This window comes from Pavona decussata, unplaced genomic scaffold (assembly GCF_977016875.1).
Source record: "Pavona decussata unplaced genomic scaffold, jaPavDecu1.1 SCAFFOLD_245, whole genome shotgun sequence".
In the NCBI taxonomy this organism is placed as follows: domain Eukaryota; kingdom Metazoa; phylum Cnidaria; class Anthozoa; order Scleractinia; family Agariciidae; genus Pavona; species Pavona decussata.
In genome coordinates, this window is record NW_028145650.1 from 1,381,640 (window position 1) to 1,409,430 (window position 27,791).

Here is a 27,791-nt window from a genome sequence, read left to right on the forward strand (position 1 = left end):
CCACCTTTAATTCCGAATCTGATTTACCTATTATGTAAGCCGGATTGGGTAGGTAAGTCATATTTTTACGCTAGAGATGAAAGTGGTATCATTTGCCCTGTCAATATTCCAATCTGATTTATTAGCGGAAACAGGTTTCGTCAGTCATATTTCAGTCTTGTCTTCATTGCAGATTGTCCATGCAAAACCCTCAAAGAGCCATATCTGCCTTGGGCCTACTGGTCACGTGCATGTACACAGGTAAGACACGTGATCCAATTTACATAAATGTCCTTCTTGAATGAAAAAATATGGCGTTTACGAACTTATGACATTGTTCGATAAGACAACGATACAGAGTTCTCAGTGATTTATTCTGGTCACCCTTCATGTGTATGTGGGATCATTTAATAGGATAACCTAACTAGGATGACTAAATGCATCTCGTAATTTATGATATTTTTTGTGTTGCAGGTAAGATTGGTGACAGACCAAGTGGCATCTACCCTCAGCCCGACACTGTGGAGTTTCCAACAGAAGACATACTACTCATCGCCATGGAACGTGTTACTGTTCTTTTTGACAGGTATGGCGTGAGCAACATAAAATCCAAGTTAAACTACACTACACTACACTACTGTACTCTTTTCTCTCTTCTCTTTTCTTTTCTTCTCTCATCTCCTCTCCTCTCCTCTCCCCTCCCCTCCTTTCCCTTCCCCTGCCTAGCCTTCCCTACCTACCCTACCCTTCCCTTCCCTTTTTATCCATTCCCTTCCCTTCTCTTTTCTCATCTCTCCTCCCCTCTCCTTTTCTTCCCTCCCCTTTCCATCTCTTCTCTCTTCTCTTTTCCACTTTTCTCCTCGGTTTTTCCTCTGCTGTCCTCTCTTCTCTTCTCTTCTCTTCTCTTCTCTTCTCTTCTCTTCTCTTCTCTTTTCGAATAAGGTAGGCTAGAGCCCTAAACGTTCCTCTTTTCAGAAGATTGACAAGAGTAGAACTGGGCTCCACTTCTGAAAATGTCCGCAAGACATGTTTTATGCTCACTTACTGTGTTGTTTGTTCTGTGAAGGATTCGTAAAGGCGTCCCATCCGAGGCGAGAGTTGTGGCCAGAGTTTTGCCTCCTCTGTTGCTTGATTTCTTTCCCGTTCAGGAAATCATGAACAAAGTAATCGGCGAGTTTCTCTCCAGCCAACAGCCCCACCCTGAACTCATGGCACAAGTGTTGTTTAAGGTATGTGTGTGTATTCAGTGGAACGTGAATGGCTGTGCCATGATACAAGACAAAACAAAGAAATTCAAAGAAACCAACAGCTCCACACAAAAGTACTTTTCAGAAGCTTAATTCACAGACTTGAAACAGGGCCGTACACAGCGGAGGGCAACGGGGGCAGCTGCCCCCGCCAGGAAAACTGATTTTTTTTTCTAACATAGTGTTTAAGTTTGCGGAGGTATTTCTTGTATCTATATTGGTCCGAAATCACAAGAAAATCAACTAATTGATTGAAAAAATCTCCCTTCAATGTGAATTCAGTGTGTTTTGTTTTCTTTAAAGGTCTTAGAGGCAACTTTCTGTGAAGGGGTGGAAACAAAAACTTCCAACTAGAAACCCTGTCTGTATGCGGGAAACCCCTGCCGAAGGGGTGTGCGGAGTTTGCTTCCCCCCCTCCCCCAGACAAAAAATCCTAGGTAAGGACTTGTGAGAACGTTCCAACCCTGTCCAGCAGACGATAATAAACAGTACCGTTGGCAAGTATTGGTCAGTGATCATACACAAACGCAAACAGAATTATCTTGTATAACATGATAGATTACAGCATTAAAGAAAGTATTGCGTTATAGTTTATGGATAGCCATCCACAGATACTAAGGTTAAAGTACATGGCTAAAAAGTTTACTCCTCATTGAAAGAGACATAGGAGAGACCAGAGGATGTGTGATCAAGACTGTTCGTAATTACACGTGTGAATGAATATTATGCTTTATTTATCAGGTGTTCGAGGGTCTCCATAGTCAAGGACAGCAAGCAGAAGTGAGAGACTGGGTTCTACTGTCACTTGGAAGCTTCCTTCAGCGGTTGGTGTTTCCTTGACTTTGAGCGGATTTTTGATAGTGTCTCACATTACACTCATTGACATTCAAATCCTAGCAGTATAAAGAATGTTTGTCACATTAACCTTGTTTAATAATGGCCTTAGCTCCCACGAGCGACCCCATAACGTTATAGTGGTAGAGAATCCGAACTAGTAGTCGGAAGGTCATAGGTTCAACTCTTATTAGGGGAACTCGGATTTTCTTTTCAGAGTATGCTTGGGTCACTGACTGAAAAAAAATACCTCTATCATTGACCAGACTTAACTTCACATAACTAAAGTAATCGAGAGTTGAGTTCATTTATTTAGTCAAATTTTTGTTGCGCTTCTGACGCGCGTATCAGGTCCTGAAGTATTTTTAAAAATCAGTGGTCATCGAGAAGTGGTGGTTCCTCGACCAATCCTGCTAAAATCGTAAACATCTTATCACATATCTATCAAAATCAATAGTTTATATAAATATTCTGCACACAGAATAGATTTTTGGTCCCAACTATTTCCGGGAGTTTTAAGAAAAGAAGACCTTCGTGTAACTTTTCCCTCTCCACTCTTTTACAGAACCCCGCTCTCCATGGCTGTGTGGAGTCTTACTTGCTTCTTTGTCAGTGCTTCCACCAACAAATGGATTCGAGCTCTGTATCCAAGCAAATGCGTCTTATTATTTTAACATTTTACCGTTTTATGGTCATTTCTCGCTTTTGTAACTTGAGGTTTGGAACTTATAAGGTTCATGGGAGTTTTGCGCAAGACAATTTTTTGGTGTGAAGCTCGTCTCCTGAGAGATAAATTGATTGCGTTAATTTAATTTATTATATCAAGAGAGAAAAGCCACACCACAAAGGTGTGTTTTTCATGCACGTGGTCTGTTTCAGATCGAATTAGGCTGATTTAGCAACAGAACGGGAACGTCATTTGAGGACGCGAGAGCGCGCGGAATAGTCTGGATGCGAGTCTATTTCGACTATATATGGGCATTCTTGATGCGCGCGCCGTTGTCAACTGACGTTCCCGTTCTGTCGCTAAATCAGCCTATTGAGTGATGCCTGAGTTTTGAAGAAGGAATAGAACTTGAGAACATATGGAAAAACCGTTGGAGAAAGGCGAAGGCCAAAGTTACATTGAGTTCACATATGATAACGTGACTGGGACTGTTGATGAACTAAGTTATATTTGAGGAGTTTTATTTAATACTGCAAGGTGTGTTATGCTAGACAATCAAAGTGTTAGAAAATATAGTTTGGTCCTTAACACTGGCGCCAGCTTTTCACACATCGTGGGGAGAATGGGAAAACTTGAAAGCTTGGATGTTAAATTATTTTGCGCAGCCGCCATGGATTTCTACAGAACTCAGGTGAGACGAATTACGCATTTGTTTAACTGTAGGATTGGAAAGAGATTGGATATAATAATCGATCGGCTACATTTGTTATTATGATTTTTTCCCGCACTCCATTCCCTAACTCTTGCCTCACGCATTTGACTCCCCCATCCTCCCCCCCCCCCCCCCAAAAAAAGGCACGTATTGCGTGCACATAAGATAATATCACCGACTTTTGCCATACCTCAGCGAATTAAATATGACGGATAAGGTGGTTGAGAGTAGCGTGAAATTTACGTAATCGTATCCTCTCAGCTCATTCCCAGTGTTTTCTGGAGGATGCCGTCATTTTAGTCCCCAGGGTTTTCTCGAACTTAATCCGGACAAACCGAGGTCACTTGCTGGACACAAAAATCGGTGACGTCATTGTTTCAAAAGAAGACGGCTGTGAACAGTCGAGAGCCATTCAGTTGCGAATATGAGGGATAGTTAGCTCACCTAGGTTGATCTAGTATGTTATTGTTTCCGTAGAATCTTGACGCTACCCACAAAGAGACTCTGATATCCACGTTCAGAAAAGCGGCGGAATCCAGTGCGCCGTACAGGGAACTCATAGAATGCTGTCTTTCTGAGAAATAACTCTGCAGTAAAATCAAAAGCTTGAGCGCTTTACTTCACATAAAGGAAGAGCGACCATCTGAAGAAGAGCAGCCGATAATCTGGCCAGGAAATCGGTGGCTCAAATCCCAGTTGGGTCGACTGAAGATTAGTCGTTTACAGGGACTGAAAAGCTTCAAGAATCTTATAGGAATAACATTCGGTATTTGATCAGTTCATCGTAGTTTTTTGGAATTTAGCCCCGACTGACAAAACGCTGAAAAAGGTTTTTCTTGGGTCATCTCTTCTGACACTGTTCATATAACAGAAGTAGAGGTTATATGAATTTTTATCCCTCGAGAAACAAGTGAAATGTCAGTTAAGAGGAGATATCCGTAACAGCATCAAATTTCTCCTTGTGATATCACTGCTTATCCAACCCCTGAGGTCACCTAAGGAATATTTTCTTGATTCTTTAATAACTTCTTCCCGGTACTTTTATAAGAAAAGTATGGGAACAAGATAGGAGAATTTGTTCTTTGATATTAGGAGGTTATCACAGAAAGGGTTAACGTGAATTCTGATTTTGGTCTTTCTGAGACCAGAAGGAATCCATATCGGTTCCGAGGTAGAGTTTATATAAATATTTGGCCCCTATTTGGGCGCGAATAGAAAACTATTGGGAAAGAAGTAAACTGCTGATAAAGGCAGGTAAGAGAAACTGGCCGTATTGTAAACTTTGTATAATGAGATTGGGAGGTAACGCCTGCTGTGTGACGCGTTGCGTGACGTGTCACGTTGTACTGGCGGCAAAGGTCACTTGCGACTTGGTATTTCCTGGTAAATGAAGTTGAAAATATCGTTAGCAAGTGTAAGGGTTCAATGAACCATTAAATTTTAACTGAAAATCGTGATAAATATTTTCGAATGAGATATAAATATTGTAGAAGATCGCAAATGATAAAAAAAATGAATAAAACTTAAAATTTGATGCTTTCGTTTGACAGTGCTAGTAAAAACAACTGATTAAGGTGACCGGGCGTGCGTTTCCCGAAACTGCCGAAAATATTTTAGGCCCGAAAAAATGTTCTTAAAAAATCGATTTCAATGATTTTAAAAGACTTGACAAGGTAAAGAGACACATTGCGCTAGCTTACACGAAACCTAGTACCATTTGGTAGAAAATGGAGTTGAATACGTTTCGGGCCCGAAAACGTTTCGGGCGACGGGTCCCGATAGAATGCATTTTACAATTTTTATGAATGTCTTGCTTACCAACTTATTCATCTGGTAATTAAATTACACATTTTAGGTCGTGCATGACTGAGATGGTCATTCAGTTATTTTTTCACCCGCAATTCAAATGTATGAATTTCATATACCGTATTTCACGTTCATTCATAATCTTCTCTAACTAGAGCTGCCTGCGCGAAAGAAGCACAAATTGGAGTGAAACAACAGCATCAACTTCATTCAGATATTAATTTAATTTTTATTCAGGTTCTACTCTCCTCAACTAGCTTTGCTTTGTCGAGGTTTTAGAGGGAATATTTACAACCTTTATTTACATACTAAGTTAGCTTATTCTAGGTTATTCTTTGGGATCGTTTCGTACTGAATTCAGTTTGAATGATTGTTTACCTGAATTCAGTTGGTCATGCGATAGTTGCCTACTTATGAAATACAAATAAATGAACAATTAAAATGGCCATAAAAGGATTTTAAAGGATTTTACTGAAAAGATAATCATCTCGGGCGTCTAGCTTCCATAAGCGGTGTACAAATATAAGTTACAAGGCCGTGGAAACGACAACTGGCGCTGTACGAGGTCGTGTTATCTCTTGCCTGGTCATGCTCAACTCCAAAATTAAATTGAAGGTTTTAGTTTTGTTTTACATGTAAAGGGACAGTATCATCTATTTTAGTGTCACTTTGAGTGGCCGAAAAACATTTGAATCGGTGGAATCGTTGAAATAATGGTTCAATTTTGTTTTAAACAACAACCCTACTAGTGCGCAGAAAGTAGTATTTATTATGTTAAGCTGCGGATGATTAGGGTGGAAATGGATTGCAAAGTGAAAAAATTGGCCAATTTTTTCAAGTTCTTCTTGTGTATTTTAGAGGAGTCGCTAAAAACGGATTATAGTTAGTTCTTCCTTGGAGAAACCCCTTAATATTTTTTCCCGAAGTTTTAAGAGCAATTTCAGTTAGCAAAAGGTTTTTCGTCAAATACTTGAGCTGTTTTGACCAAAATACAGCAAAATCGTCGAGACAGTGCCCCTTTAATTGAAGAATTCCACTTTTGTCCGTAGATTGCCTTGCAAAATTATGGTGAGAAGTGCACATAAGTTGAGTTTTTGACCGCTGTAACCCGCTTTGCTTAAGAAATCGTATGTAGTGGGTCCACACATCTGCCCGATATCCACACTACAGAGTTTCAACGTAATCATAGTCATCCATGTCTCTGAGATGGCCAGGAAATTCCACACCAGTGGCGTCATTTAATTCGCATAAACCAGTAGGTTGTACACCCAGCTGTCTGTAATTCACTGACACACAGTTGTTATGACTTTGACACCGAAATAAGCATTCCAGATCATTGGATACAGTCACGTGACTAATCTCATGATTGAAGAGCCGTTTCCTTGGTGTCCTCTTGAAATATCGGCCAAATAACCCAGCTGTTTTGGAAAAAGAAATAACAAATAATCGTTAGTTTCATTACTCGGCTAAAAAAGTTATGCAAGCCTTTTTTCTCTCACAGTGAAACGCAGGACTAACGTGCTACTGAGCAGTATGTACTTTTTCAAAGTGTAAATGAATTCCAAAAGTGTGACCAAAGCTGCTAAGCAGCTTCTCTTAGGCTGCCGCTAATTATTCTGAACAACGTGGTTCTAATGTTTGAGTCTGAATGAAATCCTAAAGTGTGACCATTAAATCAAAGCTACTTAGCATCTCAAGTTTCTGCTGCCCTTTGTTACTTTGAGCAACGTGGATCCTAAAGTTTGAGTCGGGATGTAGTCCCAAAGTGTGCTATACAAATGAAAGCTACTTAACACGGCTCTACCACGATGCAGTTAATTACGTTGTACAGCCATTCTAACCGCGGAGAAGTCCTGAGGAGCCGACAGAGCCTGCGCACGAACACCAGTAAGCTTGTTAATCAACTACGTTTCCTAGCGCACAGGCTCCGCCGCTTACAGGAAGAACAGCTTGTCTTCGAGGACATGAAAGGGCTAAACGTCTGTGAATGCCACATCACCTTTCTCACAGATGAATGGCTGCGTAGCAGAACAGCTCAGGTCGTTCCACATACCCCGAAACGAGCCATAATCTGTCATTTCGCCGCAGTCTTCTTTCTCCTGTATGATGGGTAATCGTATCCAGTTCTTAAAAGTTATCCTCTGTCCGTTTGACCAGCGGAACATCCCCAAGCTTCTATCTTTAACAAGGCCGATCCAAAACGTTTTCTTAACGGCAAAGTTTTGATAAACAAATTGGTTCTCCTCAGCCGTATTCATGCTCACCAGATCTCCTTGATTTTCTTGGCAAAACTTTGATGCATCATTCCACGACTTTTTTGTGTTGTAAGCTTGATAGCAAGAACCATTCCAGTAAAGCCAGTCAGATGGACAAGTCACCAAACCTGTCAAACAGAATGTGATCATGTTTAAATTTATCTAACTTTGTGATTTTCAGTGTTGCATCAGTAATATTTTTTCGATTTGTTTGTGATAAAGATCTATGAAAAACAGAACAGACCAAGAACAGCCAGCAATATCATTATTATATTTTCTGCGTTTCAGTTAGGTCTGATTGCAGCATAATATAGAGAACATCACTTTCTATTCGCAGATTGACATACTAAACTAATGCAGGTCAATCAATCAATCAATCAATCAATCAGTCAGTCAGTCAGTCAGTCAGTCAGTCAGTCAGTCAGTCAGTCAGTCATCCAATCAATCAATCAATCAGTCAGTCAGTCAGTCAGTCAGTCATCCAATCAATCAATCAATCAATCAATCAACAATTTTCTTTCTCAAGGTCAACCCGATTGGTCGGTACACTTATCCAACAGGTGTTTTCCATTTGTCTGAACTGCCCAGTCAGATTGGTCGGTCCATAAATGGAGTGCACCAACGTGAAGGACTGATTCTTCGAATTCTTCAAAATGGCGCATTATTTCGTAGAGTAATGTGCGCCACTTTGAAGCAATTTAAAAAAGTGCATATAAACTGCCGTTCCTTTTGGTGCATACCGTTTGCGAAATGATAGAACTGGCTGGCCAGTTGACAAATGGAAAGCACCCTAATGAGTGAAAAAGTACAAGCGACAACCACCCTGCCCGTGCAACTTGATGTTTTGTAGCAGACGTTTCTAAAGTTGCCTTTTCTTCTCAGAAAGAACGAATAATTGTCAGTTTAACCAATATCAACCAGTAAACCAATGTTGCCGCGCGTGTCAGTCATATAACTGCTTGATCGGTTGATGGATTGTTAGAATTAGAGAACGCATTTTCGACTGCCGGCTGCAATGTACTTTGTCGTGATAGTCTACTCCCCGCAGTCTTTGGGTTAATCACAACTGATAAAATTCAGATCCCGCAGGCTACAAGAATGAGAACCTGTTAAGTGCAGCAAATTTGTTCTTGGCTGAAAACAAGATTCAGGAAACGTTAACGAAAGTTGAAGTTGAACTAAAGTTGAAGCTGGCATAACTACTTTGGCCAGAGTAAGCATTAAAGGTCTAAAATGAGTGCAGTTGGACATACTGAGTTTTCACTGACAACAAAAAGACAGTGGAAAATTATTAGGGACCCAATATTATTTTCTTTCTGTATTTTCCTTCCATAGCAAATTATTCCCACGACAACAAATAATTCTTTTCATATATGGGGAGTAATTGTCCAAAGTCTGTTAATTAGTCTGATCGCTTTCCTCTTCTATTTTCTTAAAATTTATTACTCAGCGCTGTCTGTTTGTCATAAAGGCTGGTTTCCATATGATCGCGGATCGCAGATCGCAATAAGGCCTGCGATCGTCTGCGATCATGTGGAAACTACTTCTCAGTGCGATCGTCTGCGATCCTGCGATCGCGATCGCAGACGATCGCAGAAGATAGAATCATGTTCTATCTAAAGGCTGGTTTCCATATGATCGCAGACGATCGCACACCTTATTGCGATCTGCGATCTGCGATCATATGGAAACCAGCCTTTAATGTACGCATTGGATCAGACTTCTGAATTTGTTCTTAGCATCGTTTGAAAGCTTCTTGACTTTACCATTTTAGCGTGTTACATTGTTTCTTATTATCTTATTTGCTTTAAATGTTCACTGTAATGTTTCGCTGTAGCTCTTCGGAATGGGCATAAACAGTGAAAATTGCTTGGAGAACAAGGAAAACTGCAGAAAAATCAACGTACATTTTAGTGAATCTATCCCAGTAATATTGCTAGATAACAAAGATAAATAAACAAGATATCCGTAAAGCGCATTTGAGCGTTAGGAAAGTGTGCTATAGAAATAAATTATTTATATTATATTTTATATTATATTTATTTGATTTAAAAGCAGAACTATGAATGCGGTATAGTCCGGCAGTATTTATATATATGTTGTCGCCTGATATCGGGCAAAGGAAATATTATTATCACCTAAATTAATACGGTTTTACTGTACACTGGTGAACATCTTAGTCATTGTGTATACCAACACACACAAAAAAAAAAAAGAAAAAAGGAAAACGAAATTTAATTATTCTTACCTTGCGTTAGGACTGGCGACAATACTTGAGTTGTCAAATACAACTGCTCGTGATCAGGAGTGGGAAAAAAGCATTAAAAGATTCAAGCTCTCAATGTTGCAAATTTTCGTCTTGAATACTTACCGCGCAAAGAATTGAGGCCATCATCGTCTGTTTCCCTCCCTTTTAGCGTGAGCCTTCGTTTTATGGGTTTCACCACATCGATTTTTATTGTTTAGACATTCAGATCGGCAGGTGTTCGCATTCACAGAGCAAATGAAAATAAAATCATGCATTAACAGATCGTTCCGGTTTAGTATTGCGTTTATACACCTTAAACATGTCAAGATGCATTGTGAATTGACAACGTATGCCAAGTTAACATCCTTCTTTGTTTAAAAAGAGACGGCTTTCTATGACAGCCGCTTCCTCATTAGAATTGCATTGCATTTTATTAATCCGGGAAAGGGTTTTTCCGAGATAGTACTTAACCAAGACCTCTCTCCCCTTCTAAGCTGTGTATAATACTAACTGATTTAAGGTGGCCGAACACAGTTTGCGCGCGCTTTACAGATTCTGTTAGTGATGCTATTAAGCGCGCGCTAGGGTTGTGGTAAGCAAATACTATCGATGCCTCGATTTTATACTAAATGGATCACAAAGGTAAGCCTTAGCTCTTAAAATAACTCAGTTTCTTGTTTGTGAATCCTTCTTCATTTATCACCGAACAAAAAAAGTGAGTTCACGAAGAGCTAAGCCTTTTTGTATGCTTTTCATCTTTGCTGAGAAAATCTAATTAAAAGCCACGCATGCGCATTTGAGCAAAAAATTGTGACTGGCTGTTTTAATGGAAATCAACTGTTTTCTAAGGAACCGCTCGTTAGAATTTCGTGAAATTTGACAAAACAGTAGTTCTCTAAAAGCGTAACTCGCCTACAAACAAAAAACAAAATCTAACAGAGGGTGTCTTCAAAAAACATTAAAGTGCGAAACCAACATTTACAGGAGATCTCTCTGTTAAAATTACATGAAAGCAGCGTCACTGTGTCAGTATTTTGTGAGTTTTTCTGGTTACAAAAAATGGATAAAATCTAACGACTGCATTTTCTAAAAATTAAGGTAAACCTTTATTTGTGGATGGTTAATAGCTCGCTCTGTTGCCATGGCAACGGCACCTTGCTCAACAAGAAGTATCAAAATTTATCCCTTGTTAGTTAATTTTGCACCATGCTAATTTCGGGTACTCAGAAGTACGTAGTTTTCAAATAATGTTTACTAACACCTGTATACTTGAAAACTGTGTTCGGCCACCTTAAATTCACTTTTCAGTGATACTAATACATAGAAATATACATAGAATACATAAAATGCATAGAATAATTCCGTTTGCCTGTGACTGCTCAAGTGTTACTTAACCCTTTCACTGCTAAAGGCGACGCCGTTTTAGAGGCTACCGCTTTCAAGATTGGCCACGTTCTCAAATCCAGAAATCTGGTTATTATGGTCTACTAATAGTGTCAATCAGTAAGTTTTTTAGGCTTTAAGAGCCAATAAACTGAGTTTATCCTCCGTTTGCCGTTCCATATCAACATTTATTTTCAAGCAAAACCAAAACTGCCCGTTTTCTGCGGCATCGAGGAAAGCTGAAAAACACACATCTTTGCTTCCAATTTTTTTAATTCAAAATCTCATTTTAAAACCAAAATTCTTTCATGACAGCAAACCTTAATCTCATGACTAAGCATTTTTCTCCAATTTTGCCTCTCACGCGTACAGCTGTTCGAACATCAGCCATTTGATTCGGGCCACTTTTCAAAGCCTGTGATTTCCCCTTTGCCGTCCGAGTTGCATTCTGGGTAATTTCCATACAACGGCGAAATGGAAGTCCCGCCATCTTAATTCACTCGGTCTTAATTCACCTTTCGAGCCACCCGGTCCTACTGGCAAAATATCGCACACATCGTTTTCTTTGCAAGTCAAATCTCGCCCAAATTGCCTTGGTAGGTCCGAGAATCCACCCACAGAACGGCCAGAGAGACAACTTCACTCGTGAGCCACCATGACTCGATACGAACACTTTTGGCGTCCCAGTCGCTATGAAATCAGCTCTCACCTCTGGATTCGTTCAGAGGATTGCCTCTACTCTCCATTCCAGCTTTATGATGCCAGCTTGTAGGCTTCTGCAGCGGAAAATGGCTCGAAAGTACACTTATAAACCGACTACTTACTGATTAGAATGTGTTTGTGTTCGCGAGCAAAACAACAACGGTTCAAATAGGTGACGTCACAAAAAAACTTGAGTCCTCGTTATTGCAGAGCAGCAAACATTTCAAAGGAGATCTTCATATGGGACAACTAAATCTGTTTTGGTCATCTAAATCGAGATAATTGTCCAGAGAGTCCAAGAAATTTGGCAGTGAAAGGGTTAAAGTGGCTTCGGGGATATGCAATGCATGGGTGATTGCGTTCGACGTAGAAACAACGCACTCCTAATACAGGTTGGAGTCGAAATTGTATGGTACAACCAACGTTAATTGTCGTGAATGAATGGATCTTGGGACGCGTATCTTGCATCCCCCACAGATTTTGCAGGGGCGGATGACATCATCACCAACTGGGGGGGGGGGGGGGGGTACTTGAGTTCAGTTTTGCTGGGTATGTGCCGCTGGCCTCTCATAGCCCCTGCCCCATTATAGTCTATTTTGTGGCCAGTTATAGACCCCATCTTGGTCACTTTTGGGAAAATGTAATTTTCGCGATCCCAACTAAGTCACTTTCTATTTATGCATCTACTTTGGTCTGGACCGGTGGTTTTGTGCTATTTTGTAGCTGGTTTATTGAAGTTGTGGTTTCAAGAACGGAATGTAATGCGAGGTGATGTTACATTTAATAAACAACAACTTTCTGACTTTTTTAGCCGAGACCATTGTGACTCCCTACGTAATAGAATTTTCTTACCCCCAAAATCCGAAAATGTGCGACCCCATTCTAGTAACTCTATTGAAAATGCAACCCCATTATAGTCAATCCAGTCATGAAAATGCGACCCCATCCAGCGCCACATCCCCATTAGCCTCTTATAAGGAAGTGCCCCCCCCAGGTCCTGGACAAAGTAAAAGCAGTAACAAGTGTCATACGCGTGGGTAACCTAGTGTTTTGAATGGTCCAGCCTACAACGAATGGTGTACTTTAATACAGCAGAGGAAAAGACGTCTTGTAGATCTGATCCAAGTCTCAATCTCTTTTCACTGCAACAATCTAGATTTCACCAGGAATTCGCCAATTCGAGTTTGATGTGAAAGTCCTCGGCATTTTTTACATTAAACCGCAAAAAACGCGAATGTTAGAAATAAGAAACAAAAACAACAAATACCGTCAACAGTGCATGATAGCGCACAGTTTTTCGATAGTAAAATTTGTCAATTAAATTTATTACAAGAAATTGAAATTATACAGAAAAACATTACGATCTTGATAAAAAAGCAATCAACCGGTTCATGTTTGTAAAACACTTATTTATGTAAAGGTAGAATTTTAAAAAGTCTTTTATTTCTGGACAGCTTTAAAAAATGAGTTTTGTTAGACTGCTATTTCACAGTGTGATAAAAAGGGCTCAAATCTTGATTGAAATCAAGTTTGCCCACAAGAAGTCCATTATTTTCGGCCGGAAACTTTTCAGCTGGATTAATCAAACCACTCCGAGATTTTTTTGTGATGTAAATAACTGTGTACTTATATTTGAATGGAAAGAGTCAGTATAAAATGCTTTCCAATCAAATATAAGTATATCGCCTTCTGCCACCGTGTAATCCTTGCAGTCTTCTTCCCATCTGAAGCTAAATTCAGTCTTCAAAGCAACAATGAATATAACCGATGTTAGTTCGCAAATTCAAGGGGGGATGATTATTTTATCACCTACGTTGACTCTTGTGTTTCTCGGATGCGGATTTTTGTTGTTTCTTGTCATCATTGGAGTTCTCGCTAACATCGCTGTCTGCTCAGTTCTGATGCGAAACCGTCGCTTCAAAAAGCACATTTCTAACTTCATGTTATTTCACCTTTCGATCACAGACATAGCGTATCGGCTGATCGTTGTTCCGGCTCATTTCATCGCCTTAGTGCTGCCCATTCAGAACAAACCAGCGTTGCTCTGCAAGCTCTCCAAGACCCTGTCACATACGGTTCACACGGCCGTTTTCACTTCCTTGGTTGTGATCGCATTGGATAGGCAACAGAGTATCACGAGGCCTTTTAAGAGGCTGGGCCACAATCCCAAATTCTACCTGTATGTCTTGGTCATCTGGGGCTACTCCATAGTCATCGCAACGCCTCAGATTTATATCGAGGAAGTTATAAATTTGCTAAACGTCACTGTTCCAAATGGCGATGGAATGAACATGACCTATCATTGGGAAGTATGTTCTCCCAGCAAAGGTTCAACTCAAGGACTGCTGACAATTGTTTATTTTATTCTGGGATTTTTCGTACCGTTGCTGATCATAACAGTAGCATACTCCAAAGTTGCTATTTATCTGTGGAGGAAAAGTCGAAATCCAGCGACAAATCAAGCTGCTTTGAAATCAAAGGGAAAATCACTTCAGATGCTTGTGTTCATGGTTTTTGGTTTTGTGGTGTGTCTGGGTATTCCACAAGTGAAAGACGTGATGGATTCCTTCGGTTTTGATGTTCAAATCTTTACCCTTTGTGCCTTTGTTCTTCAGCTGTCCAGCTCTGTTGTCAATCCAATAATTTATGGGTATTATTCTGCTGAATTCAAACAGGGACTTAGAAATTGAAAACTGTCATGAAAAATGAATGGCATTGATAGAACTTCCACTTCCACAATTACAGATCGGTGATTTTTCAATTTCGCAAGCTGGCCCAGATTAACCCTTCAAGTCCAAACGGTGATCAGGATCAAATTTCTCCTTGTAATATCAGTGCTTATTCAACCCCTGAAGTCTCGAGAATTAACGATATAATCACCCAAGGTGAATTGTTTTGATAACTTCTCCCCAGTACTTCTATAAGAAAAGTGTGCGGACAAGATAGGGGAATCGTTCTTTGATATTAGGGAGAAAAGGGTTAATACCCTCCAAATGCAACGACATTCAGTGTTGAGGCTTAATTATTTATAAAAAAAAAAAATGAAAAGAGATCCAAGAGACGAGCTAGACATGAAGAGATGCAAAAACGTGGATTCCAGTTTATTATGCATATTGTTAGTATTAATCCAAGTCGTTATCGCTATATAAGTTCAAACATTCTCGTTTTCCTTTGCAACTATCTTCCTTTCAGCTGATAAAATCATCGACCAAATACGACGGAAAAGACGTATATTACGCACGCGCAATAAACTCTTTTAATTCTAAAAGAGTTCTTTAATCAGACAACATAAATAAATAACTTGATGTCTATATATTGAGTAACCGGTTTTGACTCTCAGATAAGGTACATTTTTAATATGATTTTTACTAGCCTGCGAGAAAGCAGTGAACATTTGGATCAACAAAAGAAAACGAAATTAGAAAGGAAAGTGGGTAAACTCTAAAAAAATCACGTATTAATAGGATTTTGACAACTTGTCTGACAATGTGACTGTTTTTTCAAAACACTGGATATTTGAAAACGTCGCGTTGTGGTGGAGTTGATATGCAATGCATTCAGTTTAGTAACAGTGAAAGCGATAAATCTCAACAGTCCATCTAGTCGATATAACTCAGGTAATGAGTTTTTTGTATTAATGATTATATCTTAAGAATACGAGTCACAAAATTTCCCAGCAAAATTTTCGGGGTGTTTTTTTTTGTCACGTTTAAGAGTATGAGGATAACAGAAAGTTAATTCATGAATGACTTTCTGTATTTCAGAACTGCTTCGTCAGACTGGTCAGTTTGTAAAAGAAAAATAGTTAAAAGAAAATAGTTGCAACTGTTTTTGGCTGGGGGTAGGGAAGGGAGGGCATGGGGTTGATCGACGGGCATATTTGAAGCAAGGTTAATGCTAAAAATAAACCCACCCTAAGTTATCTACTTACTAAGCAGAAGCAAACATTGTGAGATTTTTTGTCTCATCGAAAAAAAAAAAAAAACAATCTGCTTTCCAAAAACATTTCTACCCTGCAATCAAGATGCACAAAGAACGCATTGACAGTGTGCCTAATCAACTGGAACTTTATAAGAACTTCTTCCACCCCAGCCTTCAAATGTGTTGTAATTTTCCTTTCTGCAACTGCAAGGAAACTGAACGAAAACTTGAACATTATCCTCAAAATTGAGTAGATTTTTTATTGTAGAGTGATAAAGAAAAGGTAATGGGCATTTTTAGACCAAAATCAGGACGAATATAAACAAATGATTTTAGGAATAATAAGGAGTCCCTTCTGATTAGCCTATTTCATGTAAATATGCTGTAATTTTCCCTTATGCAACTGCAAGGAAACGGACAGATAACTTGAAGAGTGACAAAGAAAATGTAAAGAGCGGCATTTTTAGATCAAAAGAGACCAATAAAAACAAATGATTTTGGGAGTAATTTGGTGTCCATTTTCCTTAGCCTATTCCATGCTAAGATTTCACTTCAATCAATTTATGAATGATTAAAGAGTTTGCCGCGAAAGGGGCACATATAGTCATTTCGGCCAAAGAGCCAGAAAAATGTTACAGACTTGTCCAGTTTTAGCATGCAATGTGGATTTTGTACGCTAAACACTAGTACGTTTAATTTTTTTGTACCAGGGACAGTCACTGGACAATCTGATGGACAAGGCCAATTGACTAGGAATTTTGCCTTAGTGGTAAAGAAAATTAGTGCTAACCACGCATTTTTAGAGATAATTCTAAAAAGCAGTAAAATACAAAGCAATGTATGACATTTTCCTCCAAATTGATGCCTTCTTATCTCTTAAAAATGCATAGTTACCCCAAATCTTCTTTTTAGGTACCAATAGCACTTGCTAAATTCTGCTTTTGCCGCATAGTTTTAAAACGTGCAAAAATATCCCTGTATTAGTAGGTACCACCCATAGCAAAAACCAGTATCCCGAGATACGCAGAACGTATGCGCAGTAACAAAAGTAGACACCGAAATTTAGCCTTAAAGGGGAAGTATCACGTAAATTTGCTGTCATTTCAAAACCCAAAAATGTTTCTCTGTCAGCAGAAACAGCGAAATAATTGCAGGGCCGTAGCCAGAGTTCAGAACAAGACGAGGCAACTTTCGAGCGCCGAAGGCGCGAGCCGCTAGGGGGGGTGTGGGGGCATGCCCCCCCCCCAGAAAATTTTGAAATCTAGAGGCTCAGAAATGCTCTTGGAAGCATTTTCCGTGGCATTTTTCTTCAGAAAACTCAATCTTGGGCAAGTGTAGAAGTTCACTTTTTTATTGCTTAGCGATACTGGTGCCAAGTTAATGACCATCTGCATTTTAAAGCATTGAAATGTTATAACACGTATTATAACAATAAAATGAATCCACGAGAGTAGCCAACGTTTATGGATTTTATACTGTAGATAATTAGGAGAAGTCTTATCAATTATCTGTTTCGATACACTCTTGCTTAATTTGTTCTTCAACTTTGATACAGCCATGTCATAATATTGCCATCTCTTATACTTGTAGGACTAAGAAGTCACTAACTTTCACGATTAAGAGTAGTAAACTTCCCCCTTAACAGTTACAAAAGTGAAAGTTTTAAATCGCCCGTCGTTTACTCTTTACTGAAAGCTAAGGCAATCCGTCTGTGGCCAGAGAGACAACATCACCTCAATGGTAGACAGTATGGATGTTCTAGAGGCAAACCTGTGCGAGCTCCGTCAAAAGTTTTGAAATGCCTCTCTCACGCCAACCAAGTGCAAACGGCTCTTTTAAGAGCCATTACAAATGAGAAAGGCTTGATCAACAAATCTTTTAAAATCTATTCTTTTACATTTTCTTTTCGCTGAAATGTTCAATACATGTATTATAGTGTTTGCAATAAATCGATTGCCAGCACAGCAAACGACATTTTGTTCTTTTACGACAGTTGTATAAGTAAAGAATGCTCCCACACCGGCTCTCAGCCATGGCAGATAAGATACGGGAATAATGGTGACCTATGAAGTCACGCGGCCCGTCACGGTTATGTCTTCCTAATGGCCCCTGTAACCTTACATCATTTGAAAAACCGCTACTCATAGTTCACATGAAACGAATTAACCTCATTAAAATGCTTTTCCCTTCAATTCATCCACCTTATATCAGCTGGTTTTATCTTAACCAATCCAATTTTTTCTAGGGATTATTTTCTCAATTAAACGTTTCTTCCAAAAAGAAAAAAAGGCCAAAATCAAGACGAGGCAATTGCCTCGTCTTGCCTCATGCTAGCTACGGCCCTGAATTGTCAATTTTGTTATAAATTATCACTCCAGTGCAATAAACTGTCGATTAGTGCCTCTGGCCAGAGACAGAGAAGGCCGGAATGGATTGAAACTTGAAAAATGTTAGGATCAGTAATGTTTTTCAAGTTCTCGCATTTTTGGTTCCAAAACTGATGCGCAAGAACAGATCACGAGTTGTTCCTTTCAAGAATTGAGTTGATTTCTTTCCTCTCATCATTCTAGAATTATTTGGCAGCTGATTGAAGGTTCTATTTCATTATTTTGAACAAAAGATATCAAAAACCCCATGATACTTCCCCTTAAAGGAAAAAAGCCTTTTTGTTCTGATCTTCAGATAAAAGGACGCCCTATCAGAACGAGTCCTCCTCGGACTAGCAGCCATCTTCCAATCACAAATATATTTGAATTTACAGCACTGACGCCCAGTGGAAAACAACATTTTTAGAAAATGAGGACTTTTTCTGAAGATTTATTGATCTATTTGCTAACGTGATCACAGTATAGTAAAGGCGGGTCGAATTTAAACTTACGAATTTAATGACAAGGGATAGGCTGACGTATATGTATATGTTTTTGGTAAGGGGGGTGGGGATTGGAAGAAGGGCGGGGGGGGGGTGGGAACTTTTGATAACAAAATTGCAACTTTTGTTTCACGTTTCACACACACATACACATACATTGGTGAAGAAAACAGTTCGTCTCGTTTTTAATTCGTAAATTGCGTAATGAACGATTTTTAGCAGTTGGGTGAAATTCGGTCGCTTGTTGGGCTGTAAACTTTATAATTTTAATCGCAATTTAATCAAAATTATAAATAATTCACTAGTAGTCTTCATATTATGTATTCACCATCAACTGCCATTACGGGACAACAAACAAGGACGAAATATCAACGCAGCGAATAAATTATCCTAGAAAGAAAACAGTTAGTAAAGGTCTACATGTTGTCTGCTAAATCCTTCCATTTGCGGAAATGTTATGGTCCGTCGGTAACTGAAAGATTCTTTTTGGTTGCTGCCTTAAAAAGAGACAATGGCTTATCTGCCTGAATTCAGGAATGATAACAAGGCACTGACCGGATACTAATTTGCTATTTACGACTACTTTCAGTTCTCTCCCAAGATTGCAGTGACTTAACACAGGTACTTAACGGTTTTTTGCATTTCCTGGATCTCCCTCTAACTCCACTCTGACGAGGGGCTAACGCTCGAAACGTCAGCACTCGCCGAATCTCTTTAAGGTGGCCAGTTTACCTTAAGTTATCAGCTCCGTTGATAAACCAAACATTCGTTTCTACTCCGCACCGACGCAGCACCGCAGTTTCTTTAAAAACTAATCCCCTTATCCCTCTAACTCCGCCTGCATGCATGGGGTGTGCAGGCAGAGCGGAGTAAGAGGAAGTTCTGGGACAGGACTAATCTGCTCTTCGACGGACAACCGTATCCTAACCTGAGTCACTGCTAGGATATAAAGCTGGTTTGAATGTCCATTGGTAACCTAGGCATATTTTTGCTCGACTGTTTTCCTACAAAATTGGGTGTGGCTAGTCGATAATATTCTAACAAATTTATTTTTTGCACAGCTTTTGATTGCTTTAGTTGCGTGCCTTTTTCACCGTGGAAACGGCCCCGACATAAGCACAAGCACAAGGATCAATTTTTTTCGTTTTCTTGTGCTTGCGTCGCGTTCGTTTTCACTTGACATAAAGCTCTCATGCTTGTGCTTGCGTCGCTATTGAAAACCAGGCTTTAGCTGAATGGTTTATTTCTCGGGCCGTAAGGCGGCACGAGTTAAGGTTTCGGTAGCATTATCAAATTCTTTTTTATTGTTTTGGTCGCGATGGGCCGAGAGATAAGACTTCGGGCCACGAGTTATTGTTCTCGGTCTCGTTCACACAAAATTTTTGCGTTTGGAATCTATCTCGCGAATTTTCCAAGCCCCTGCTTGCTTTCCGAAAATTCTGGCTGCCTTAATTTGCTCTCTAAAGTAGTTTTACTCACACTGAAAACAGAAGGGAATATGTTGTGACACTTTGATGTAATATTTCTAGACGTATAATAGTTTCTCATCACAATTAATGGAAATCTAAACGGATATGGTTCCTCCGAACAGATCTTCACGGACACAAACTGTTGTTACCCCTAATAATGATTCCACGCTTTAGTGTAAACAGAGGTACAATCTTCACTGATCGATTTTGAAAGATAAAATTTAATAACGTTACAACTGTGTATAAAACATTTGAAAGTTTCAACTTATAAACCTGTGATCAGGCTCAAAATTGTTTTCCCTTTCTCCATCGCCGCCGCCTTTCGGCCGCCTTCAAACAAACAAAAAATAAACAAAAATAAAAACGAATGCCTGATCACAGGTTAGTTTCAATCCAAAGTTAATAAAAATCGGCCCGGATGTGAAGACGGATTTGAAAAAATTCTTGTAGAGCCCGGTAAGCTATGGGACCCCTTATTCCCCGCAAACTTACTTAGACGCACCATCATACACTGCAAACTTCAAGATCATTTTTCTCCTACTCAGTGGATCTTACAGTTTGACTCGCTCGACAGAACCCAGTTGACAGCAAAACGAAAACAAACAAACACACAAAAAAACCACCACCACCACCAACAACAACAACACAATAACAACAAACATCTTAGGCAAAGATTGGCGAAGAAGAACACAAAAACACGTGATCACGATTTTCCCGCCATTTTCCACTTATTGCCGTCGGTCAGTTTCGCGATCTGCTGTTATCAGCTTCTATCATGCGGCTCTCACGTTAACACAACAAAGTAAGTATTTTCGTTTCTGTTACAATTACGATTACTAGCCAGCCTATTCTTTAATAAAGCCAAGTGCTGTTGTACTTCATATTCAATCGAAAATATCAAAACTGTTCTTCTCATTATTAATGTCATTACAAAATCGTCAGCTAATAACATGTCACTGTTCGATTGTATTAAAAAGCGGCCATCGCCACTGATTCGACTTCAACTATGTACCATGCCAGAGAAATAATAACCATTAAAACTCCCTCTAATCTTGTTTATGAAATGAAATTATTACGATCTAGCAACACTGTTTCTTGGCTGTTAAAACAAATTATTCCACGAGCGCGCGACTTGGATACGAGATGCGTTCGTTGGCTGTACTAAATCATCTCATATCCAACAAACACTAATGGAATAATTGTTTTATTAAAAACATCTAAGAAATGGTTCTAGATCTTTCTGATTTCGATTTGCAAGAACAACCAGAAAACAATTGCAATTTAATGGTCGCTATTTCTCAGGCATGGCATGATGGCTAATATACCATGACGGCTAAGCCTATCAAAACTCTAGAATTGCAGTTGTCCAATGATCATGCCCAATATCATCTTATATTCAGCACATATTCGTGGAATAATAATTACCGTTAATTAAAAACTAGTAAGTAAACCAGACTCACAATTGAGCTAACTTTGTTTGCATGTGCATGTACCATGAAATAAATTCTTTCTAGCAGTTACTTATTAAACAACTAATGCAGGTGAAGTCCACTGCAAAAAAGTCCCCCAAACGTGGCATGGGATAGTAATCAACCTGTCTAACCTAGTGTCTTATAGCTACTCTCAGTTTACTCATACATTATGGGGATAATGCTCAAGTTCCCTGTCAGTTTCTTTACAGCTGCAGAAAGGAAAATTGCAACACATTTGCAAACTAGGATGAAAAATAGCTTTGTACACCTCTAGCTGATTAGGGACAATTTCAATGCTTTCTTTATGCACTTTGATTGCAGGGTAAATGTGTTTCATGACCTCTTGGTACTTTGGTATGTCGGCACCAATAGGAGCGTTCTCTGCAGGATCATTTGTGATGTCAAAAAGTAGAGGCTGTTTGTGGACTGTGACGCGATCTCCATGACAGTCACACACACCTTTTTCAATGCAGTAGTCAGTTCCATTGGTCCATTGTGGTGTCATTAGGTGTGCTTTCCAGACAATGTCACTATTCCTTGGATGAAAACGGACTGCATGGATTTGATTTCCACAATAATGAAAAATGAAATCATGAGAGGAGACTTTTGACTTCCTGGTCAGTAATGGCAAGAGATCTCTCCCATCAACTATTCTATCCTGAGGAACATCTCCACCTGCCAGTTTGGCAACTGTGGGTAGTAGGTCCATGGTGCTTGTGAGCTTGTCAAGTGAGATTCCAGCAGGAATATGTCCTGGCCATGATATTATTGTAGGCATCCTCACACCACCCTCCCAACACTGTCCTTTGCCTATGAAAGGAAACATTTTACACACTTTGAAGTGATAGCACATCAGCTAAGAAAACAACAACAGGTTTAAATAGGGTGCATTCACTCCACTTGACCCCCACATTTTCTATTCTCAGGGCCCCAACTTACATGATGTTCTGGGGCCAGCAAAATAAAATATTGATGTTTACACTTGTAGCTAACGGCAGTCTGTTCCTTGGCTAGTTATTTCACGCTCATGCAGAAAATGAATCCAGTTATAAACACTGTTTGAAGAGATTATGGATCTGGGTTTTCAGCTCTTCTTTGGGTTTCTTTTTGTGTGCCTTAATTAAGTAAAGCCAACAGCCCAGCTTGTAAACTACAAGTGTAAAAAGTTTTATTAAATTGATCCCTGGATTTGCCACTGCTGGGGATGTCAAGAGGAGTAATAAATAAATCACACCTCTCATGACAGTTCAGACCATTTTCTACAAGGTAATCTGCACTGCCTTTAATATGCAGCTATCAATGTTTGAGACTTTGGGAGTAGACCTTGAGCAGCTGTAGAAGAAAACTTTTCATCAAAATTCCCTTCTGGTAAAGACAGGCCGAGAAAATGGGTAAAATCAGGTCACATCTCCCATTCATGTCAACAGTGAGTGATTTATTGACATTGTTGCCAATTAAAGTACATAGTTTACTGAATTCTTGCTGAGCATAAATTTTACTGATCATTAAATGCTCAGGAAGGAAAAACATCAAACCCTTGGAATCTGCCTTTAGCTCCACCTCTGGATTGGCTTCAGTTGATAGGTCAAGATCTTACCTCCTTTGTAAATACCCTTCCATCCACCATGATATTCTCCTGAATTAATCTCTTCCAGGTGAGGACCATTGTCAGATGTGAAGTAAACAAATGTGTTTTCCTTCAAACCCAGTTTCTCAACAGCAGCCATTATCTGTCCAACACTCCAATCCATTTCCTCTACATTATCACCATAACGACCGTGAACACTGTGATTGACAAATGGGTGGGTATTAAACAGCGCAGTATGTACTTTGGCATATGACATGTACAACAGGAAGGGACTGTCTTTGTTTGCTCGAATAAAGTTCACTGCTTCATCTGTAAACCTCATTGTTAAGTTTTCCAAAATGATTGGTTGCTCAACAACTTCATAGTTTTTCATCACAAAGCAATTAAAGCGTCCTGTTAACAAAAGATGGCAAGCAATTGGGAAGGAGATTAACAGAATTATTGTTAGTAGGAAAATGAAAGCAGCCTTGCTTAATAAGCCAGTTATGTAGCAAATATACAGTGTTACTCCAATGGCAGCTACAGCGGCCAGGACGTTGGATGGCTTTAGTCCTGGAATGACAAGCTCTATCAGGTACTGGCCTGGTTCACAAGATCTTATATTTGTCATTGGTAGACCATAGAAATAGTGGAAACCTTGCTTCAGAGGATGAAAGTGAAAATCTGATTTAGATGCAAGGTGTAAGCCCAGATGCCACTTTCCAATGATTCCTGTCAGAAAACAACGAGAACGTACATTTATAACTTATTTAAGTGGAAATAAAGGGGTGTGGGGGTTTCCCCTTCCCTGAACTTTTATTGAATAAGACAATTAAAGACCAACAGGCCTAAACGTTTTTTCCTCTCAAATATGCTCTCTCTTTAGCCACCCAATGCCCCTCCCCCACCCCACCCTGACCCTTTGAGTTGGTCTTTGGGACAGTAGTTTTTTACAATAAAGGTGCTAGCCCCCTTTAACTTCACACCTTTGGGATCGTGTGCGATCAAAACTTAGACATCTTTTAGTGATGGGTGTGGACATGGTTATGTTGTAGACTCCAGCATACTGTGAAATAAAAAGTTGGTAAAGAAAAAACAAAAACAATAGGTGGTTTTCACCTCACACATCGTCACGCAAGTGAAAAAATAAAATCCTCAACAATTCAATAGATAAAGTTAAGAAATTGATATGTTGTAGAAGAGTGATACATAAACAACGTATGAAAGCCACAGGGCTGTGCGATATCTCCTAATCGAGTTATTCGAGAAAATGTACCACGGAAAATTACAGAGTTTAGTATGGGACGCCATGTTGGTGCCCAGTCTGATGGGCACCAACATGGCGGCCGGAAACCAGCAAAAACATCTGGAGTTTACCTTGGCTATTTCAAAGCCTTTCTTCTCTCTGCTGCACTTTCACACATTGACATTAACGCTTCTTATTACATGTTAGCTGATCAGACCTAAAAAAACATGAGGCGAATCGATGTTTTCATGTGAGTGACATGTTTATAGCAGCAATCCTTCTGTCACTCACTGCGCAAAAATCTAAAATTCAAACTGCTTTATTTTAAAAACAAAGAATGCTATCCTGCTGAAAACAAGCAAGCCGATGAAAATTTAGATTTTTCTTATATGTGATGAAGATAAAAACCCAAAATTGTGTCTAGTTATGAATTTCAGTTTTTTATGACATCATGTGAAAACCAAGAATACTAGAACAGCTGCCAGCAATATAGGTTTTCACTGAGGTTTTCCAAAAAAAAAAAAAAACAATTCTATTTGTCTGTTATTTATGCCAGCTGCGGCTGATTAACAAGTGAAGGAGAAGATGCCATGCTTGGCTCCTTCTGGGAGGGGGTGGGGGGAGTGATACCTAAGCTAAGGCTGTACTACCTGGACCTCCAAAGCCTACCTTACTAAGTTAATTAAGACCCAAAATGTAATTTTTCAAAACCTGTTTCACCTATAAAATCTATGGCCGTTTTCAAACCTGGCCTTTTAAACATTCATACCTATTAAGTCAGGCTTCACATCTAAATGGCTGAAATCTATACCCATTTTCTGCGAACAAGGGCTCAAAAACCATTTGGGGCGGCACATACTTTTATAGCGATTATGAGGGAGTACCCCCTCCCCCTTACCTCATGTGTAGGGCCTTCCTCAACATTGGGATAAACAAACCCATACAGTTTTATAAATTGTGTAGCGGAGGCCCTCCTCAAACTAACAGGAACGACAACGAGTAGTCTTGATACTGACCTGTCGCATAGCCAGCATCGGATGCAATATCAGCAAACGTGGTTTCATTTTGCGGTAGACCGCCGGACGTGCTCGTTCGAAGGAACATTCTGTACTGACCGCTATCAGAAGCCAGTCCGGAACGGATCGGATACCTCCCTGTCAACAGCGCTGCCCTGTTGGGTGTGCAAACGGAATCTGGGTGGACATCATGTAGCAAGCGAGCTCCTTGTTCAGCGAGCCGATCGATGTTCGGTGTCTTAATCGTGTCGTTACCAAAGCAGCCCACATCCGCGATTCCGAGATCATCCACAAGAAATATCACAAAGTTAGGCTTTGCATATGTGAGGCTGATCAGGAAAAAAGGGAAAACAAATTTAAGCCAAGAGTTCGCCATAGCTACAGCAGTTGTGCAATGAACTCAGCTGACAGTCTAGCAGACTTTCTTTTGTTAAAGTAGGGGAGGTGGCCTTCACGCTGTCGATATCATTTTTTCTGTATCATGGCCAGTCAAATCCTGAGGGAGGGGACGGTGCCAAAGGGTATGTTTTTATTTTTAGCCGTTTTGCCCTGAAATAGGGTAAAGATTGTAACCGTCTTATTCGAGAAACCAGGTCTGAAAATGGGTATGTATTTTAGAGGCCAGCCCTGAAAAGTGGTAGCGGAAAATTACATAGTTTGGTCTGAAATAGGGTCAGGGTTTGTAGAACCGGGTCGCATATCCCCTCCAAAAATTTAGAGGAGTGCCCCCCTGGGGTGGGGATCAAATAAACATTGTGCAAACTTTCCCGTTTACGAAAAACACTCCTTTTACTGATTGACATCTATTGACGTCTTTTTTATACATTTATCTTTCGATTATCGGAGTCGACACAATAAGTATTTTTTAAGGAGAGGAGTTTTGCTCATCCTAATGGTCCAGTTTGGATGAGTAGCAATGTGACTAGATGTGACAATCCCATGACAATTGTAGGTTGCGTGATTTTCGGGACTGTGTGTATTAAACAATTTCCTTTGCTTCCGGGTCTAAAAAAACGGGGAGTTATCAGTGGTGAGTGAGTCAGTGATTTATACTTGGTGAATTACCAAATCAGATTAGGCGAGAGTTGGCCTGCAAAATATTGAAAATTTAATTCAAGATTTGGCCCACAAAATATTGAAAATTCAAGAGCTAGGCTCGATTTCCGCCGTCTCCCGGGTCCGGTCTTTGATCCTCCTCGAAGAGAGTCTTTTCGGGGGGGGTGGGGGGGGATGAGTGCGGGCTCATTTTCCCGAACAGCGGCTGGTAATCGAGCCTACCTACCAAATACTTGCCAACTTTACTCCATCGCTTAACGTGTTGACGGACCCATGACTTACGTGTGGATAAAAAAAATTACTGTATGACATATGCATAATTGGTTTTTCTGTGATTTCGCAATCTCTCAATTTCTCTAACGGTGCGTGACATGAGGCCCGGTGACTCGAGTTTTATGCCCCCGGAGTTGTCGCGCGTGACTCGCAATCCGCGCTCACCTCGTGTTTGCCTCCGCTCGCGCACGCCTGAAAAACGCAAAAAAATAACGCCTGTTCTGCAGGCTAGCTAGTGGGAGGATGAAACGGATGTACACAGGTTCATCGTGGACCGCGTGGAAGATAGAGACAATCTATTTGTAGGGTGGTATTTTAGAGTTAAAAAGTACTACTTGAAATGTAACGTCAAACACAATGTACAATACGGTATTTTACTGCTGTTAAGTTGTCATTTTCGATGGGCCGCTACTTTCGGGGTGGGCCGTTACTTTTTAGTTTTTGTTTTTTTCTGGGGGGGGGGGGGGGTGGTGAGGGGCGTTACTTTTGGAGTTCAATAGGAAGATAAAAAATTAACGTTACTTTCGGATTTCTGCGGTATAGCATATCACGGACAGATTAAGTAGCATTCGGTCTTCACAAGGTTTTCGCTCTGCCCACGTGCACGCTTTCGAGTTTTTTTCAGATCTTGGTTTGAAAGTAAGTGATTGCTGTTAGTTGGGAACGACACCAGTGAATCCATCTAACGGTATGGTATGGTTCATGTTTAATACATAGGCATGCCGATCTCACTGAAATCGGCCTTACTTATGTTCCCATGGAGTTTCCCTTGTAAATTGGTTCCCGCCCCTCCCAATTTAAAGGCAGACTTCACGTCCAAGATCAGACAGAGTCGGGTGGACACCCAATATGGAGGTCTGGCAACCAGCAACTAATGAACTCCGGGCTTCCAAAAAAAACGAGCCGCTGAAAAATGCCTGCACTAAATCACATTCCTTTATTCCATATTTTTCATCATTAATAAAAGTCGTTTCTTCAGTGTTCACCTTTTCGCCTTTTGTCATTATAATTATTCGCTTCTTTCAGTCAACCGTAATACCTTCCATCATATTTGACAAGCTTCCTGCCT

At 39.9% G+C, this 27,791-nt stretch overlaps 4 protein-coding genes and 1 long non-coding RNA gene across 6 annotated transcripts in view; 3 read left to right on the top strand and 2 right to left on the bottom strand.

Annotated features, from left to right (window-relative positions):
* Positions 1 to 4,973, top strand: part of LOC146457237 (huntingtin-like) — a 62,705-nt gene extending 57,732 nt beyond the window's left edge. Inside the window, exons 61-67 of the mRNA XM_085092287.1 lie at positions 173 to 240; positions 454 to 565; positions 1,046 to 1,208; positions 1,968 to 2,050; positions 2,626 to 2,703; positions 3,328 to 3,418; positions 3,917 to 4,973. Of these exons, the coding sequence (XP_084948413.1) occupies positions 173 to 240; positions 454 to 565; positions 1,046 to 1,208; positions 1,968 to 2,050; positions 2,626 to 2,703; positions 3,328 to 3,418; positions 3,917 to 4,024 (703 nt within the window). The 3' untranslated portion in view covers positions 4,025 to 4,973. The remainder of the gene's footprint in view (positions 1 to 172; positions 241 to 453; positions 566 to 1,045; positions 1,209 to 1,967; positions 2,051 to 2,625; positions 2,704 to 3,327; positions 3,419 to 3,916) is intronic.
* Positions 4,974 to 5,117: 144 nt separating this feature from the next.
* On the bottom strand, positions 5,118 to 10,100 carry LOC146457240 (snaclec coagulation factor IX-binding protein subunit A-like). Of its 2 annotated transcripts, none has more exons than XM_085092292.1 (4): positions 9,872 to 10,100; positions 9,749 to 9,791; positions 7,299 to 7,628; positions 5,118 to 6,663 (listed from the first exon to the last, which is right to left on the bottom strand). In XM_085092292.1, the coding sequence occupies exons 1-4, from the start codon at positions 9,893 to 9,895 to the stop codon at positions 6,410 to 6,412; spliced, it is 651 nt and encodes a 216-aa protein (XP_084948418.1). In that variant the 5' UTR covers positions 9,896 to 10,100; the 3' UTR covers positions 5,118 to 6,409. The 2 variants fall into 2 exon arrangements, with proteins under 2 accessions (XP_084948418.1, XP_084948417.1); XM_085092291.1 differs by having other exon boundaries at positions 7,245 to 7,628; positions 9,872 to 10,086.
* A 2,733-nt stretch (positions 10,101 to 12,833) lies between these two features.
* Positions 12,834 to 14,736, top strand: LOC146457241 (neuropeptide FF receptor 2-like). The gene has a single exon (XM_085092244.1). It carries the CDS (start codon positions 13,588 to 13,590, stop codon positions 14,521 to 14,523), a length of 936 nt encoding a protein of 311 aa, XP_084948370.1. The 5' UTR covers positions 12,834 to 13,587; the 3' UTR covers positions 14,524 to 14,736.
* A 5,046-nt stretch (positions 14,737 to 19,782) lies between these two features.
* On the top strand, positions 19,783 to 20,456 carry LOC146457242 (uncharacterized). Its single transcript, XR_014858569.1, has 2 exons — positions 19,783 to 20,332; positions 20,376 to 20,456. It is a non-coding gene; the product is annotated as an uncharacterized LOC146457242 (long non-coding RNA).
* On the bottom strand, positions 20,294 to 25,846 carry LOC146457243 (steryl-sulfatase-like). Its single transcript, XM_085092245.1, has 3 exons — positions 25,394 to 25,846; positions 23,162 to 23,863; positions 20,294 to 22,374 (listed from the first exon to the last, which is right to left on the bottom strand). The coding sequence occupies exons 1-3, from the start codon at positions 25,767 to 25,769 to the stop codon at positions 21,725 to 21,727; spliced, it is 1,728 nt and encodes a 575-aa protein (XP_084948371.1). The 5' UTR covers positions 25,770 to 25,846; the 3' UTR covers positions 20,294 to 21,724.
* Positions 25,847 to 27,791: the final 1,945 nt, after the last annotated feature.

Bases quoted from the DNA above. Each gene is read 5' to 3' on its own strand.
- LOC146457241 (XM_085092244.1), top strand. From the start codon at position 13,588: ATGAATATAACCGATGTTAGTTCGCAAATTCAAGGGGGGATGATTATT.
- LOC146457243 (XM_085092245.1), bottom strand. From the start codon at position 25,769: ATGGCGAACTCTTGGCTTAAATTTGTTTTCCCTTTTTTCCTGATCAGC. The intron at 23,864-25,393 runs GTCAGTATCAAG...GTTTTCTGACAG, and splicing joins CGATGCTGGCTATGCGACAG to GAATCATTGGAAAGTGGCAT. The intron at 22,375-23,161 runs GTAAGATCTTGA...TTCCTTTCATAG, and splicing joins GAAGGGTATTTACAAAGGAG to GCAAAGGACAGTGTTGGGAG.
- LOC146457240 (XM_085092291.1), bottom strand. From the start codon at position 9,895: ATGATGGCCTCAATTCTTTGCGCG. The intron at 7,629-9,748 runs GTAAGAATAATT...TCTGTTTGACAG, and splicing joins GTCGCCAGTCCTAACGCAAG to GTTTGGTGACTTGTCCATCT. The intron at 6,664-7,244 runs GTGATGTGGCAT...TTTCCAAAACAG, and splicing joins GCCATTCATCTGTGAGAAAG to CTGGGTTATTTGGCCGATAT.